We start from the raw sequence: 15,880 nt of genomic DNA on the forward strand, positions 1-15,880 counted from the left end.
CGATTATACACATACTAACATTATAAGAAATACCGGGCGAATTCGTTATCAAATTATATTACTAGAACAACATATTTATAATCATGTGACAATAATTTTGGACATGAGTGTACATACAGAGACCTGTTTACCTTTGTTAGGTGTTAGTCTGAACAACACGATCCTAAGGATCATCTAGTTTCTTTCATGCTTCTTGGCGTCCGGTAATGTTACGTCTAGCAACTTTCTCTCAGGCTCGTGGCAGTCAGCACGTCATCGTGGCAGTCAGCACCTTGATATTGGCAATCAGAGCCATTCGTGGTAATCAGCACCATTAATTGGCTGTGGCAGTCAGCACCCGTGGCATTCAGCACCCCACCATTTTGACAGCTCCAAATCAATACATTCAGTGAGTGAACTAGGAGTGAAATGATACCGGTAGTCTATTTTACTTTGATTGGTGTTGTTTTTATAAAGATGGAGATCGAAAATATTTTACCGTTCGAACATTTGAAAGAACACTTTTTTTTCTTAAGAGCTGAGGATGATGGTGGACAGAATTTAAAAGTAAAGTGTCTGAAGTGTCCTGGCAGAAAATATTTATCAACAACTAAGGTGCCATAATTAACGATTTACAATAAGGGGTTAATATGAATAAACTGTGTTCTGATGAGCAGGTCTACTTTATTACTAGAAAATAGTTTGCTGATGGTATGTAATATTGGAGTTCTTTCAGATCAGTTTGCTTATCCTACAGTCCAGTTGATTATAGAGTAGTGTAATGTTTCTCTATATTCTTTATTTTTAATTTTACATAACAACATTGTTATTATTATATAATTAGTTTAGTAGAAATATTAATAAGCAACCATTTTTTTCTAACGCATAGGGATGAGCACGAGTCAAGCTAAAACTCGACTCGACTCGAATTCAAGTCGAGTTTCGAGTCAATTGAAGGGTAATATCCTCGAGTCGAGTTCCGAGCCGATTCAGTTTTTTTGCGTCGAGTTTCGAGTCCAGTCGAGTTTGATAAATGGCTCCTTCATTTTAAGTCGTCTTGAAATCGTGGCCTGATTACACTGGAAAACGAAAGCCATGAGAAATGTAAGCTAAACAGTAATATGGAATACTTTCAGTGTTGCTCACGAGAGGGAACACTGCTCGCATCTCGTCTCGTCTCGATAGCGAGACCACAAGAGATTTTTTATAACAAGCTCAGCTCGGTTCGGCTTAACTGAGAAGATGGCTCGAGCCGGCTCATTTGGCGTGAACCATCGGCTCGAGCTGGCTTGGTAGGGATGAGCCATTTGCTCGGTTCGGCTCAACTGAGCCGAGCGCTGTAGCTGAGTCGGTTGGGTGAGCTGTTGGCTCGGCTCACTTCTCGCTTCGGGTCGATAGTGAATGAGCTGCGAGCCGAGCTGCTCGAGTCCTTGACAATTCTAAACCGAGGCCGAGCAGTTTTGAAGATATTTGGCCAGTGACCTATAACTTTTAACATTGTTTGGCTCGAGCCCAAATACTCAACCTAGACCCTCAAACCAAATTTAGAAGCTCGTGAACAAGTCCTTGACTCCTAAACTCTTTCCAGCCTTAGAACAAAGTAGACATAAACAAAGCGAAAGGTATTACTCCGCGGCTCACACGTGCTTCGGCAGCCAGAGACGTGAACAGCAAGATCGTCTGCTAGCTTACTGTCGTCGCATAATTTCCACAATGTTGAGGCTATAGTTGGTTGGTAAATAATTAACGCACTGACACAATATTGGAAATATGTATTTTCTTAAATCCTTATATAAACGAGCTTACCGCTGTTCCTGTGCCCTCTTTTGTGTTTTATAACACGAGACGAAAATGGACTTATTGTCGCATATCGTCGCCACGAAACTCTGCATTCTGCTATAATTTTAAATGCGTGGGGTAAGCGCGCGAACGCATACGCATGCGCAGTAAATATCATATGTCCAAATACGCGTGAGGTTGAAATAAAGCTACATCTGTTGTTAAATATTATATATATTGCGTTTAGTATCACAAAATGCAGGATAAATTCAGATATCTTTATTTGAAATTATTATTTTAGTAGGGATTATATTGCGGTAGAATACTAGTGCAGTGAGTCCAACAACCAATCACTGGTCATCGACCCACTGGTAGTCAGGTGGGTTTGTTTATATCTACTTTTTTCTAAGGCTGGAAAGAGTATAGACTTCACGACTACCGAGGATGGCAATCAACTAGTTTTTTAGTATTCAAATACAAACCGCATATCTTTCATTTTTATATACAGTGTTGTTACAATTAATAATAATAATAATAATAATAATAATAATAATAATAATAATAATAATAATAATAACAATAATAATAATAATAATAATAGCGGTAGTAATATTAGTACGGAAAATTGAAGTCATATTTTTTCCCACATTTTTAAAGTTTCGGACCTAAAAGTAACGCGTTACATTCGAAGTAAAGTAACAGTTACTTTTTCGGGGCAAGTAACGCGTTACTAACGCGTTACATTTTAAGAGAAAGTAAAGTAACTTGTAACGCGTTACATTTTTACAAGTAACTTACCCAACACTGGTGGGGGCCTATCAAAACGGTAGCCCCATCACCTTGTCAAAATTGATCGACAATTCTGTCAATCGTTTGTGCAGAAATATACAACACAAAGTTTCTTTTTTGCAACAATTAACAATGAGGTATAGGGAAAAGAAAGTGGGGGGTTGTCTAAATGGTCGTCCTAAAATAGTCAAAATTGATCGTAAAAGGTGTCAATTGTTTGTGCATCGTTCGTGCAGAAATGTGCAACACAAATTTTAGTTTGTGCAACAATGAACAATAAGCTAGACAGAAAACAAAGTGGGGCTATCTAAACCGTAGACCCCCACCTTCTCAAGGTTGGTCTTAAATGATGTCAATCGTTTGTGAAGAAATGTGCAACACAAGTTTTCGTTTGTGCAACAACGAACAATGAGCTACAGCGAAAATAAAATGGGGACTGTCTAAACGGTAGACCTCCACCTTGTCAAAATTGGTCGAAAAAGGTGTCAATCGTTTGTGCATCGTTAGTGCAGAAATGTGCAACACAAATGTTCGTTTGTGCAACAACGAAATATGACCTAGAGCGAAAACAAAGGGGCTATCTAAACGTTAGCCTCCCCACTTTGTCTAAATTGGTCAAAAATGATATCAAAAGTTTGGGCATCGTCTGTGCAGAAACGTGCAACACAAATTTTCGTTTGTGCTACAATGAACAACGAGGAAGCACCAAAACATAGCTGAGGCTGTCTAAACGTTAGCCTTCCCACATTGTCAAAATTGGTTGAAAATAGTGTCAATCGTTTGAGCATCGTTTGTGCAGATATGTCCAAAACAAATTTTCGTTTGTGCAACAACGAACAATGAGCTAGAGCGAAAACAAAGTATGGGCTATCTAAACGGTAGCCCCCAACCTTCTCAAATTTGGACGAAAATAGTGTCAATCGTTTGTGCATCGTTTGTATAGAAAAGTGCAACACAAAGTTTCGTTTGTGCAACAATGAACAATGAGCTACAGCGAAAATAAAGTGGGGACTCTCTAAATGGTAGCACCTCCAACTAAACAAATTTGGTCGATAATCGTGTCAATCGTTTGTGCAGAAATGTGCAACACAAATTTTCGTTTCTGCAACAACGAACAATGAGCTAGAGAGAAGAAAATGGGGGAGGCCGTCTAAACAGTAGCCCCCACCTTCAAAATTGGCCAAAAGTGGTCTCAAACGTTTCTGCATTGTTTGTGCAGAAATGTACAAAAGAAATCTCCGTTTGTGAAACAATGTACAATGAGCTAAAGCGAAAAGAAAGTGGGGGTGTCTAAACTGTAGCCCCCAACCTTGTCAAAATTGGTCGAAAATGGTGTCAATCGCTTGTGCATCGTTTGTGCAGAAATGTGCAACATAAATTTTCATTTGCGCAACAATAAACAATAAGCTAGAATCAAAACAAAGTGTGGACTGTCTAAACGGTAGCCCCCCACCTTCTCAAAATTAGTCTAAATGGTGTCTATCGTTTGTGCATCGTTTGTGCAGAAATGTGCTACACAAATTTTGGTTTGTGCAAAAACGAGCAATGAGCAAGAGCGAAAACAAAGTGGGGGCTGTCTAAACGTTAGCCTCTTCACTTTGTGTAAATTGGTCGAAAATGGTGGCAACATTTTGGGCATTCTTTGTGCAGAGATGTGCAACACAAATTTACGTTTATGCTACAATGAATAATCAGCAAAAAAAAAAAAAAAAAAAAAAAAACAAAGTGGAGGCTGTCTAAACCTTAGCCCCCACATTGTCAAAATTGGTCGAAAATCCTATGTTAATCGTTTGTGCATCGTTTGTGCAGAAATGTACAACTCAAAATTTCGTTTGTGCAACAACGAACAATGGGCTAGAGCGTAAGCAAGGTATGGGCTATCTAAACGGTATCCCCCCACCTTCTCAAATTTGGACAAAAATAGTGTCAATCTATTGTGCATCGTTTGTACAGAAATGTGCAACACAAATTTTCGTTTGTGCAACAATGAACAATGAGCTAGAACCAAAATAAAGTGGGTGGCTGTCTAAACGTTAGCCTCCCCACTTTCACAACATTGGTCGAAACTGGTGTCATAGGTTTGGGCATCGTTTGTGCATAAATGTTAAAAAACAAACTTTCGTTTGTGCAACAATGAACAAATAGCTATAGCGAAAACAAAGTGGGGTCTATATAAACGGTAGCCCCTACCTTTCAAAATTGGTCGAAAATGGTGTCAAAAGTTTGGGCATCGTTTGTGCATAAATGTGAAACACAAACTTTCGTTTGTGCAACAATGAACAAATAGCTATAGCGAAAACAAAGTGGGGTCTATCTAAACGGTAGCCCCTACCTTTCAAAATTGGTCGAAAATGGGGTCAAAAGTTTGGGCATCGTTTGTACAGAAATGTGCAACACAAATTTTCGTTTGTGCAACAATGAACAATAAGCTATAGCGAAAACAAAGTGGGAAGCTGTCTAAACGGCCCCTTTAGACAAGCCTCTCACTTGGTTTTCCCTCTAGTTGATTGTTCATTGTTGCAGAAAGAAAAATTTGTGTTGCACCTTTCTGCACAAACGATGCCCAAACTTTTGACACCATTTTCGACCAATTTTGAAAGGTAGGGGCTACCGTTTAGACAGCCTCCCACTTTGCTTTCGCTCTAGCTCATTGTTCATTGTTGCACAAACGAAAATTTGTGTTGCACATTTCTGCACAAACGATTGACACCATTTTCGACCTATCTTGACAATGTGGGGGGGGGCTGTCTAAATGGACGTGCTAATGATAGCCAGCATTAAAGTAGCCACTATCCTTTGATATGTTAGAAGATTGACTCCGCTAACTAACTTGACCGAATCGCTCTAGCTCTCTTACAAAATACAGAATTAAAAAATCGTTTATCGGCTATAGAGAGCCACGGTTAAAGTTGTCGTTATCATTAGCCATTATATATAAACAAATTGACGCCACTAACATATATGACAGTACGGGATATGGGCTGTAGATAGCATCGGTTAAAGTTACAGTTATCACTTACCATTATACGTTAACAGGTTGACACCATTAACATTCATGACCGTACGAAATATGGCTTATAGAAAGTCAGCATTAAAATTGCTGTTTCAATTTAAGTTATTAAAGGAATGACTCTATTAACGAATTCGGCCGAAATAATCGTTTTAGGTCTTTATTTAAAAAAAAAATAAAAGAATTAAAGAATTCGCATCCATTTACCAATTAACATGCAGAATAATGGATGGACGGACGGACGTACTAACGCCACAATTTTAAATAAGTCTGAGTGCGTGATCCTAATAAACACAATGATGATTGTTCCTGAGATAAAATATTACGGGAGTATAATAGCTCCCGGTTTGGATCTCCGAATTGGAACTATTCCGGGAAGAATCATCAAAGAAGAAAATAATAATAACTTTCACACAGTATAGAAACCTGGAATATACGAACTTTGCGACATACGATATACTTGAAAAGTTAAAAGTAAAAATGGTGAAGTGTAAAGTGAACATTGTGGATTTCAGTGAAGTACAATGGTCAGAAAAATTTGAAATAGTATCGAGAAATTACATAGTATTCTATTCAGGTAGTATTAAAGCCAAACAAGTACCAAAAGCAATGAGAAGACAAATAGCAAATAGTGTAATCAAAGTGGAATTTGTAGTAACTGCTTGATGTTTGTAAAGCTAAGTTCAAAACTAGTTGATATCATAATAATATAAATGTTTATGTCAAATACGGAGCATAATGACAATAAAGTAGAAGAAATATATGACGATACTTGTGACATAATGTATCAAGAGGAAGAAGTCAATATCATAATAAAGGAAGACTTCAACACCGTGGAGGGAGAAGCTGCGAGTAAGGTGATGGAATCATTTGAAAGACAGAAGACCAGATGCTTAACGACTGTTGTAGGCAACATAATGTGATGATGACGATTGTATGGTTTGAGAAAAGAAGAGAAAAACAAGCTTTACACATGGAAAAGTCTAGACGATGAGAAACACTAGCAAATCGATTACATTCTTGTCAACCAATGTTTTAAGAATAGTATAAAGGACATGAAAACACCAACACGAGAGGCAGGGGCGGATCCTGGACCGACTTCTGGGGGGGGGCGGTGGGTTGTCATACTGCTACTTTTAAGGGCTCCAAACTTTGGGATGGATTTCATTTATATATATAAAATAAGAAATTTTCCTCTTCTGGGGGAGGGGTTATCGCCCCCCTGGATCCGCCCCTGACGAGAGATCATTGATTCGAATCACAATCTCCAAGTGGTGGAAGTTGCAAACTTGATTAAAACCAATCAAGAAAAATGGGGCTGGGGTGGAAATATGAAATATGGATAGTAATATGAAAGAAGAGATTGAAGAAAAATTCTGTATAATGGATGATATGGTAGGCTGCGAACAAAATAGCTGGAAAATTGTTTAGCAGATTTTGCTAGATACACACTAATAACAACACAGGCAAGATGGAAAGAGCACCTATTTTAGAAACCATGGATAGCTCAGACGATGCTTAAGAAAATGGACAATCGCAAAAGGGCGAAGTCTGCGGACATCAAATGATGGAACTTCAGTGGTGAGAAAGATATAACCTGATGTACCAGAGAGCACAGGCATTGGGAGGGAAAGTTAACAGAAAAATACGCACGTTCGAAATCGAGGATAGATAATGTCACACAGTCACTGACCATCAACATATCCTTAGAAGGTGGATGAAGATGAAAAAGGACCCAGTATATTGAAAAGTGAAATAGTATAAGCCGTCAAAGACATGTGAAGGAGGAAGGCCACTGGAAATGATGATAGAGGAAGGTTACCAAAGAGCACGCACTTAATATTCATTTTCAAATAGCTCCGAAAGTAATGAAGCAAAAATTATATAAATTGTACAAAATTTTAATTGAAGTTTAGGCTACATTGTAAGAAATAGAAAAGTTTACTACTAGATGTAGAATTAGAGATATACGTTAAAAAGTTAAAAAAGTCAAATGCGCACTCTTAAGGACCAGTGTCCCAAAGAGTGCGTTTTGCGGTCCCTAAGAGGGCGCACTCAACACCTATCATACTTGAAACCTAAACCCCTTCGTAAACTTTAATTTACCCTAAGGTTTGCTTCCAATTGTTCGTATACAGACAATTCTAAACTATTTTGCTTCCAACAATTTCTTCATTACACGTCCATGTGGTTTTAAAGAATTTATTATGAACGTACACGAAATTTAAAACATTAGAGAAAATCTTCGTTTAGTTTCACCTACATTATGATTTTTATGAGTAAAATTAATGATGATTTTTTAAATTCTTAGTTCGTGGTTTCATTACATTATTCCACCAACTGAAAAAAAAATCCTGAACAACACCTTTAGTGTATGTCTTTTTTAATTCTTAGTTTGTGGTTTCATTAAAATCGTAATCGAAGCCATATTTCACTCAGCATCTTCCTCCAGAACACTTCCAGAATCTTTATTTTGATCATTTCCTCACTACTTAGGACGACATCATCATACCATGAAAGGCAATGGCAAACTACCATGGACCAAAGGCCTACCTTTGGGCAGAACACCACATCATCATTGTAATTTTAGAAATTTTGTGAATTTAAAATACTTCTTATATATGATTTACAGTTGGTGCTTGAATCGAAGACAAACAATTACAAATAATTCTACAATCCATTCAAACATCATATTACACTCCGAGACTAACTGATGAGAATAACCATAGTCTGTAATATGAATGCCACTACCCACACACGCTATCAAAGAAATTCTCCCAAAGAGTACGTGCGCGTTCTTTGGTAACTCACTAACGCGCACTCTTTGGGAAACAGCAGTCAACTCGAGTAAAATTCATCCATGTGGCTGCATATGCAAGACCCCCGAAACAAAGCCATGGTAAACAATTCTATCTGCATTCATGTTTCCTACCATGCAACAAGAGTACTGTAGTTAGCTGCTATATCAGAATAATTTCTTAACTAAGAGTATTAAAATATTACATCAAGAATTCAATAAAGTTATTTTTTTGCTGTATTTTCTGTTTGCAGCGATCCGTTACCTTCCATTTTCTTCGCATCAACTCTCACACAAAGACGCATCAAACAGCGTAGCAATAACAATTCTGTGTATTACCACTTCAGCGTAATTGGCACTGCGCGCTCTTAGGGCGTGCGTACTCTTTGGTAACTCTCCTCTACATCAGAGTATTTGCTCAGAGGATTAGGAGGCAATGCAGTGAAAGTACTGACTTCAATTATTAATAAGATCATTAGAGTGGAGACTAGCCAAAGGATTTCCTATATATTGCAGTAGTTGCATTATCTAAGAAAAAGCAGGAAAGAAAAGGCTAGGAGAGAAGAGGACATTTTAACCAATATTATTCGTAGGAAGTCCAACTGGAAACAACACATCTTATGAAAAAATTATCTTCTTCATAACACCATAGAAGAAAAGATGGTAGGAACAAGAAAAATGAAATTAATTGACAGTTTGAAAAACAGAAGAAAATATGAGGAATTAAAGAGGAGGATGAAGCTCAAGAAACGGGGAAAAATTTTCCAGACCCGAAACTCTAAAAGAAATCGAAAAAAAAACTCATTAGGCCCAAAACCTGGCGAGAGGTATAATACTTAATAGTAATAGTGTATTGTGTATTGTGTATTGTCTCTCTACTATAGGGATGATACCAAGACCGAGACTAGAAATTTCGAGATGAGACCTAGGTCAGGATAGATCTAATCGAGAAAAGAGACAGATTCAATATATCAAGATTTCTCCGAGACAAAAGAGACCGAGGCAGATTTAACTCGAGACGAGACCTAGCCCAGTCTCCAAAGTCTTGGTCCCGTTCGAATATATATATATATATAAAATGAAATTATCTTATTCGAAATATTAATTAGGCCTACAACTATATTTAGTTGCATTTTTAAAACATGTATGATAATGAAACAATTGTCCTTAGATGATCACAGCCATAATCGTATACACTACAGAATCGGGGAATGAGTAAGTTATTATTTTGATTGCATGATCGTATTAATACTTATGAAAATTTATTTCTACTAAGAGATTCTCTCTTTATATTGTTCTCTCTACGCAGATCGTACTTTGAGATATAATTCCAATATTTCTAGTGAAATTATTTTCCGTTGGGGATACAAAAACTCTTTAAAGATCAATAATATACAGGGTGCGTTCACAAAGTTTCAAGACTGGTCTCAGAATAACAAATGTATTACACATTTTTGAACAGTGACAAAAAGTCTTCGAAATATGACCCTTGGGCATCAACACACCGCTACTAGCGTGTTTTCTATTGTTCTTAGGCCCCCTGCAAGTCTTCGCGCGTAAAGCTGTGAAGAGACCTCGTCGAGGCTGCCTGGACAGCTGAAATCGTGTGGACAACACAAAGCCACTGGGAGCAAGGTCAGGGCTGTAGGGTGGATACGACAGTGTTGTCAAGACCTAAAATGGAAGCGATTCCACACGATTCTAGCGGTCCACGCAGCTTGGGCGAGGTCTCTTCATAGCCTTGCGCTCGATGACTTTCAGGGAGTCTATAAACAAGGGAAAACACGCCGGCAGCGGTGTGTTGATGCCCAAGAGTCATATTTCGAAGACTTTTAGTTTGCTGTACAAAAATGTGTAATCCATTTGTTATTCTGAGACCAGTTTTGAAACTTTATGGACGTACCCTGTAATCGTGATAGCATATGACTCTACTTGTCTCTGCCATAGCCTTTAGGCTTGTAGTCAAGAGATCTGGTGACTTCTAGCACCTTTTCTTTAATTTCCGTAAATTTTCAACACAAATTTATGTGCTAAAATATTAGGCCTTGATGTTTACCAGCTCTGTCTCGACATTTTTCAAGTTGAGTGCCAAATGTTCCTTTTAATTACAATTGTATTTATTCTGATTAATGTGCTTCTTATAGCGCAGCTTTTAAAGCTACATATTAATGCATATTAAGTCTAGAATTTAAAATTACTTCTTTAATACAAAAAAGAAGAAAAATGAAATTGCTACAATAATAGCAAATAATAAATCATATTTAAATATCAGAATACTGTGTTCACTATGATAACTACCCTTATTTTGGATTCGTTTACCATTAATTCGCTTTGCATGTGAAAAGTGTTAAAACTTAGGCAGTATGTGCATCACGCTAATCCTAATAATAGACAGTGACAGCAATAGATATCGCTAATTGCGCTTTGTTCGCCTGGCTGATGCTAATAGATGTTGCTACCTGCACTTTATTTGCCTGGATGGTGCTAATAAATGTATTTTAACAAAAGAAACACTGACCAAAGCTTCAAACCCACTGTATTTTAAATTATAATCTGTAACGGTTTCGGATATCTAACATATCCTTCCTCAGACACTATAGAACCTGAGGTGTCTGCAGTGGCTGCACAGAAGGTTCTATAGTGTCTGAGGAAGGATATGTTAGATATCCGAAACCGTTACATATTATAGTTTAAAATACAGTGGGTTTGAAGCTTTGGTCAGTGTTTCTTTTGTTAAAATAATCAATACAAAGCCATGCATAGTCTTGCTAATAAATGTAGTTACCTGCCCTTTGTTTGCCTGGCTGATGCTAATAAAAGTGATTTCCTCGGCTTTATTTGTCTGGCTGACGCTAATAGGTGTCGCTTCTTGCGTTTTGTTTGTCTGACAGATGCTAATAGTTGTCGCTACTTGCACTTTGTTTGCCTGACAGACGCTAATAGGTGTCACTACTTGCCCTTTGTTTGCCTGACTGAAGCTAATAGATGTTGCTACCTGCACTTTGTTCGTCTGGTTAACGCTAATAGATGCAACTAACTGTGCTTTGTTTGTCTGGCTGATAGTAATAGATGTATGTACTTTATTTGACAGGCTGACGCTAATAGACGTTGCTACCTGCTTGCCTATTTGACGAAACCCTTGTATAATTGCATAAATATTGTATGGAGTTTGGGGTGGTTAGTGGCATACAAAAGGAAAACAAGTTAAACGTAGATAATTAGGGCTTTTAATTAGCTCTAATTAAACGTAAATAAACATAGTTTATAGTGTACAGCAGGCCGAAAGCTCTGGGAAATAGCTGGTTTCAATTAAAAGACAGATTTGCTCTTCACCTAAAGTAGAGTATTAATACAAGTATGAACTACCTCATTGGCTTAGAAGGAAATCAGGATAAATATCTCGAAAACGGTTGAACATAAATGAACTAAACAAAAACTCAAATAGGAAATGTCATAGGGCAAATCAAATGGCAATGTCACGGTGCCCCCAGGGCCGCTCTTCAAAGGGGCCCGAGGCCCAACTTTAAAATTTTAAATGGAAACATGGGACGAGTGACACCTCGTTCGATAGATCTTTAAAAATTAAAAAGCGATGTGGCAAAAGATTTTTCATATCAGTCACCGTATTCAAAATGGCCGCCAAGATATGTTACCTGTATCAGATAAACGTCCCGTACCACTATTGTGGAAACGGTTGAACATAAATGAACCAAACAAAAATTCAAATAGGAAAGCCATGGAGCAAATCGAATGATGTAGTCGCGGTACCTCCCAGGGCTGACTTTAATCGGGACCCAGGCCCAACTTAGAAAGTTTAAACGAAAATATGGATCAAGTGATAGATCTTCGATAGATCGTTTGATAGATCTTCATACACTAAGCAGCGTTGTGGCAAAAGATTGTTCATATGGGTCACCGTTTTGAAAATGACCGCCAAGACATGGTGCCTTTATCAGATAAAACGTCCATTACTACTAATATGAAAACGTTTGGAGATAAATGAACAGGATAAAACTCGTACAGGAAATCACAAAGGTTATTTATCATTCCACGCCTCGAGAATAATCCAATGGAGAAAAAGATTATTAAAGTATAAGTGATATAATGCTAAAGAAGAAATCTAATTGTTATAAAATTTTCTTTTCGACCTCCCTCCGTAAGTAAGTGAAGCGGGAATGAATGCTAAAATCTCAAATGAGAACCCCACTTTTACTTGCAATAGGTATGGTTTCTCTGAAACACTTGGGTATACAAGTGACCGGTACTGTAATTAATCGATAATGTGCAGACAACTTTTGAGCAAAACCAAAGTTTGTAAACATTGTTCTAAAATTGCATTGTTCAACAAATTGGTTTCACATTTCAGTTGATTCATTTTTGCACAAATCATTGCCTGCAATCAAAACGGAAGGTACCATTTAACAAGAATTTTAGTTACGTTTTCCATTAGAGACATCTATCCCGTATAAAAACACATTTCAGAAAATTTTGTTGTGTAGATACAATTTGCAAAAGCTAAGTTTCTCATTTGTAATTTCATCGTTCCTTCCCGTCCCGCTTCCACCCACTTACGGAGGACATTGGACCGATGATTTTCTAGGAATTAGATTTCTTCCTTTGCATTATGGCACTTTTACTCTAATCATCTTCTCCCCTGTTGCAACATTTTCGAGTCGTGAAATGATTAATACCCTCTGTGATTTCCTATAGGACTTTTATTCTGTTCATCCGTGATTATCTTCAACCGTTTTCATATCAGTGGTATTGGACGTATCTGGTATAGGCACCATGTCTTGGCGGCCCTTTTGGAAACGGTGGCCTACATGAACAATCTTTTTCCACAACGCTGTTTAGTGTATGAAGATCTATCGAACGAGGTATCACTTGATCCATATTTTCGTTTAAAATTTCTAAGTTGGGCTAGGATCCCCATCAAGGGCGAACCTGGGGGGCACTGCGACAGCATCATTCGATTTGCCCCATGGCTTTCCTATTTGAGGTTTTGTTTGGATCATTTATGTTCAACCTTTTTCATATTAGTGGTACTGGACGTTTATCTGATACAGGTGGGGCCGCGGTGGCTCAGTGGTAGAGCGTTCACCTCTGGTGCTTTGGGGTCTCGGGTTCGATCCCAGCCCCCGCCAAGTGAACTTTGTGGTGGACAAACACCGTGTGCGTGGGTTTTCCCGGGGTTCTCCCGTTTCCTCCCACTTTCATCATTCCACCATTTCATTCATTACTCATCATCACCGTCTCCTTTAGCCTAACCGGCATAACCGTGAGACGTAAAACTCAAAGATTTCATTTTTTTTCTGATACAGGTAACATATCTTGGCGGCCATTTTGAATACAGAGAAAAATATTTTGCCACATCAGTTTTTAATTTTTAAACATCTATCGAACGAGGTATCACTCGCCCCATGTTTCCATTTAAAATTTTAAAGTTAGGCTCCTTGAAGAGCGGCCCTAGGGGGCACCGCGATATCACCATTCGATTTGCCCCATGGTATTTCTAACTTGAGTTTTTGTTCAGTTCATTTATGTTCAACCGTTTTCGAGATATTTCCGTGGAAAGATTAAAATGGGCCACCCTATATATATATATATATATATATATATATATATATATATATATATATATATATATATATATATATATATATATATATATATATATATATATATATATATATATACAGTGGGATACAAACTACGCACTAAATCAGAATTTGAACTAACCTGTTTGCGGATTCAGTCCAGACCGTTTGTGTAGTAAAACTAAGTTATAACAGTAGACTTGACGCTCGAGTTCTAGGCGAGATGGAGACGATGGTTTCCGATTGGAGACGAGAGCGATAATACTAAGACCACAATTTGTCAAACAAGACTATTTGCAGTCTCGTCTCGTCCAGTCACGATTCCATTTCTACTCTAATAGTAAACACGAGTAACAGTTTATACAAGATACTGTCGTTCAAACCTACAGTATAATTTCGAAACAAATGTAGAGTTACGTAAAGACTATCTATTGGAACTTACCAAATCATCCGCCATGATAAAAACAATATTAGGTAGACTTTTGGTTTCGGCACCATCCACACGTCCGAGGAAATTTGCTATTCCTGCACAGCATAATAGGATCGCAAGTAGTGGAGGACTCTCTGAGATTAGCTTTTTAAGAGAGGAAGAAAAATATACATGCGTTAAAAGACATAATAATTAAAACAAATTCTTAAAACAATATATAACTAGACTTTCCCATTTCAAGGTGACATGATAAAAATATGTCCAATACTCTGGTGAAACACGTGTACACTGTGTTATTTATGTATTATATAAAGGTAACCAACAAAATTCTGTCGCTTTTTCACCCACCACCTCCGAACATCGATATATCACCTAAGAGTATCTGGAAGATCACAAATAGTCCTCATCAGCATCGACGACCTTCTGCCAACGTTCTGGAAGGCCATGGATTCCATCACGGTAGAAGTTGGTGGGCTGTGAAGCGAAGAAGGTATCAAGTGCATTTTGCACCTCTATTACACTGAGAAAAATCCGTTCTCCGGACAGCGGTATATTGTACAAATATACGGTATCCTCTTGCTTACTATAGAAATCAGTACGGAGCACACGTTATCCGTATGCTACATAGGCACTGCCCTTAGATGTTACATCATGCCGTTGCAGGATGTCTGACATCTAACAGTTTTCCGTATATCACATGCATATACTTATGTTACCTTCATCAGCTATATGTTATATACGTCCATTTGTATGTGAGATCCTGACCGCCTACATTGTTTCATACGAAAAGTGCGTATAGATGGAACACTTACGCAGAAAGTATTATAAAACATGCGTTTTCAGTTATACGTCTGCTGTACGTTAAGTCCAAAAACTACAGGAATTACGCATGTAACCTATCTTTTTAAGTACGCCACCTACAATTTTTTCTCAGTGTAGGGATGAGAACTGGTGTCCTCTAAGGTGTGTGTCCAAGGAATGGAACAAGTGATAATCGGACGGTTCAATGTCCGGTAAGTATGGCAGATGCAATAGTGTTTCACATCCAAGGCGCAGAATGGTGACCCAGATCATTATAGCCACGTGAGGCCTAGCGTCGTCGTGTAACAGGAGGATCCCTTTGCGATTCAGAAGTTCTGCCTCTGGAGTTCTGAGTTTTTCTTGAACAAGGTCAACTGCTGACAGTACACTGATGCAGTGATCCTCTGACCAGCTGGTAGCAGTTCCCGATGCACGATGCCCGAGCAGTCCACCAAACACACAGGAAGACCTTCTGGTCCAGTCCTGATTTCGGCTGTTTTGGAACCGGTTCATGGGATGCTAACCAATGATGACTGCGTCGTGGAGCTTCGCATAGTACCCACTTCTCCTCACATGTCAACGCCCTGCCCAGAAATGGCTCCTTCCTCAGACGAGACAGCAAAGAAACACAGGTGTCTGCTCACTTTGCCTTCTGGCCCGGAGTCAAATCATGTGGGACCCATCGATCCAACTTATAG

General features: G+C 38.3%; 1 protein-coding gene across 1 annotated transcript in view; it reads right to left on the reverse strand.

Moving 5' to 3' along the window:
• Positions 1–14,518, reverse strand: part of LOC145681539 (arylsulfatase I-like) — a 66,127-nt gene extending 51,609 nt beyond the window's left edge. The window contains exon 1 of the mRNA XM_081753183.1: positions 14,394–14,518. Within this exon, the coding sequence (XP_081609309.1) occupies positions 14,394–14,408 (15 nt within the window). The 5' untranslated portion in view covers positions 14,409–14,518. The remainder of the gene's footprint in view (positions 1–14,393) is intronic.
• Positions 14,519–15,880: the final 1,362 nt, after the last annotated feature.

This window comes from Thermobia domestica, chromosome 3, assembly GCF_964235325.1.
Source record: "Thermobia domestica chromosome 3, izTheDome1.hap1.1, whole genome shotgun sequence".
Classification (NCBI taxonomy): Eukaryota; Metazoa; Arthropoda; class Insecta; order Zygentoma; family Lepismatidae; genus Thermobia; species Thermobia domestica.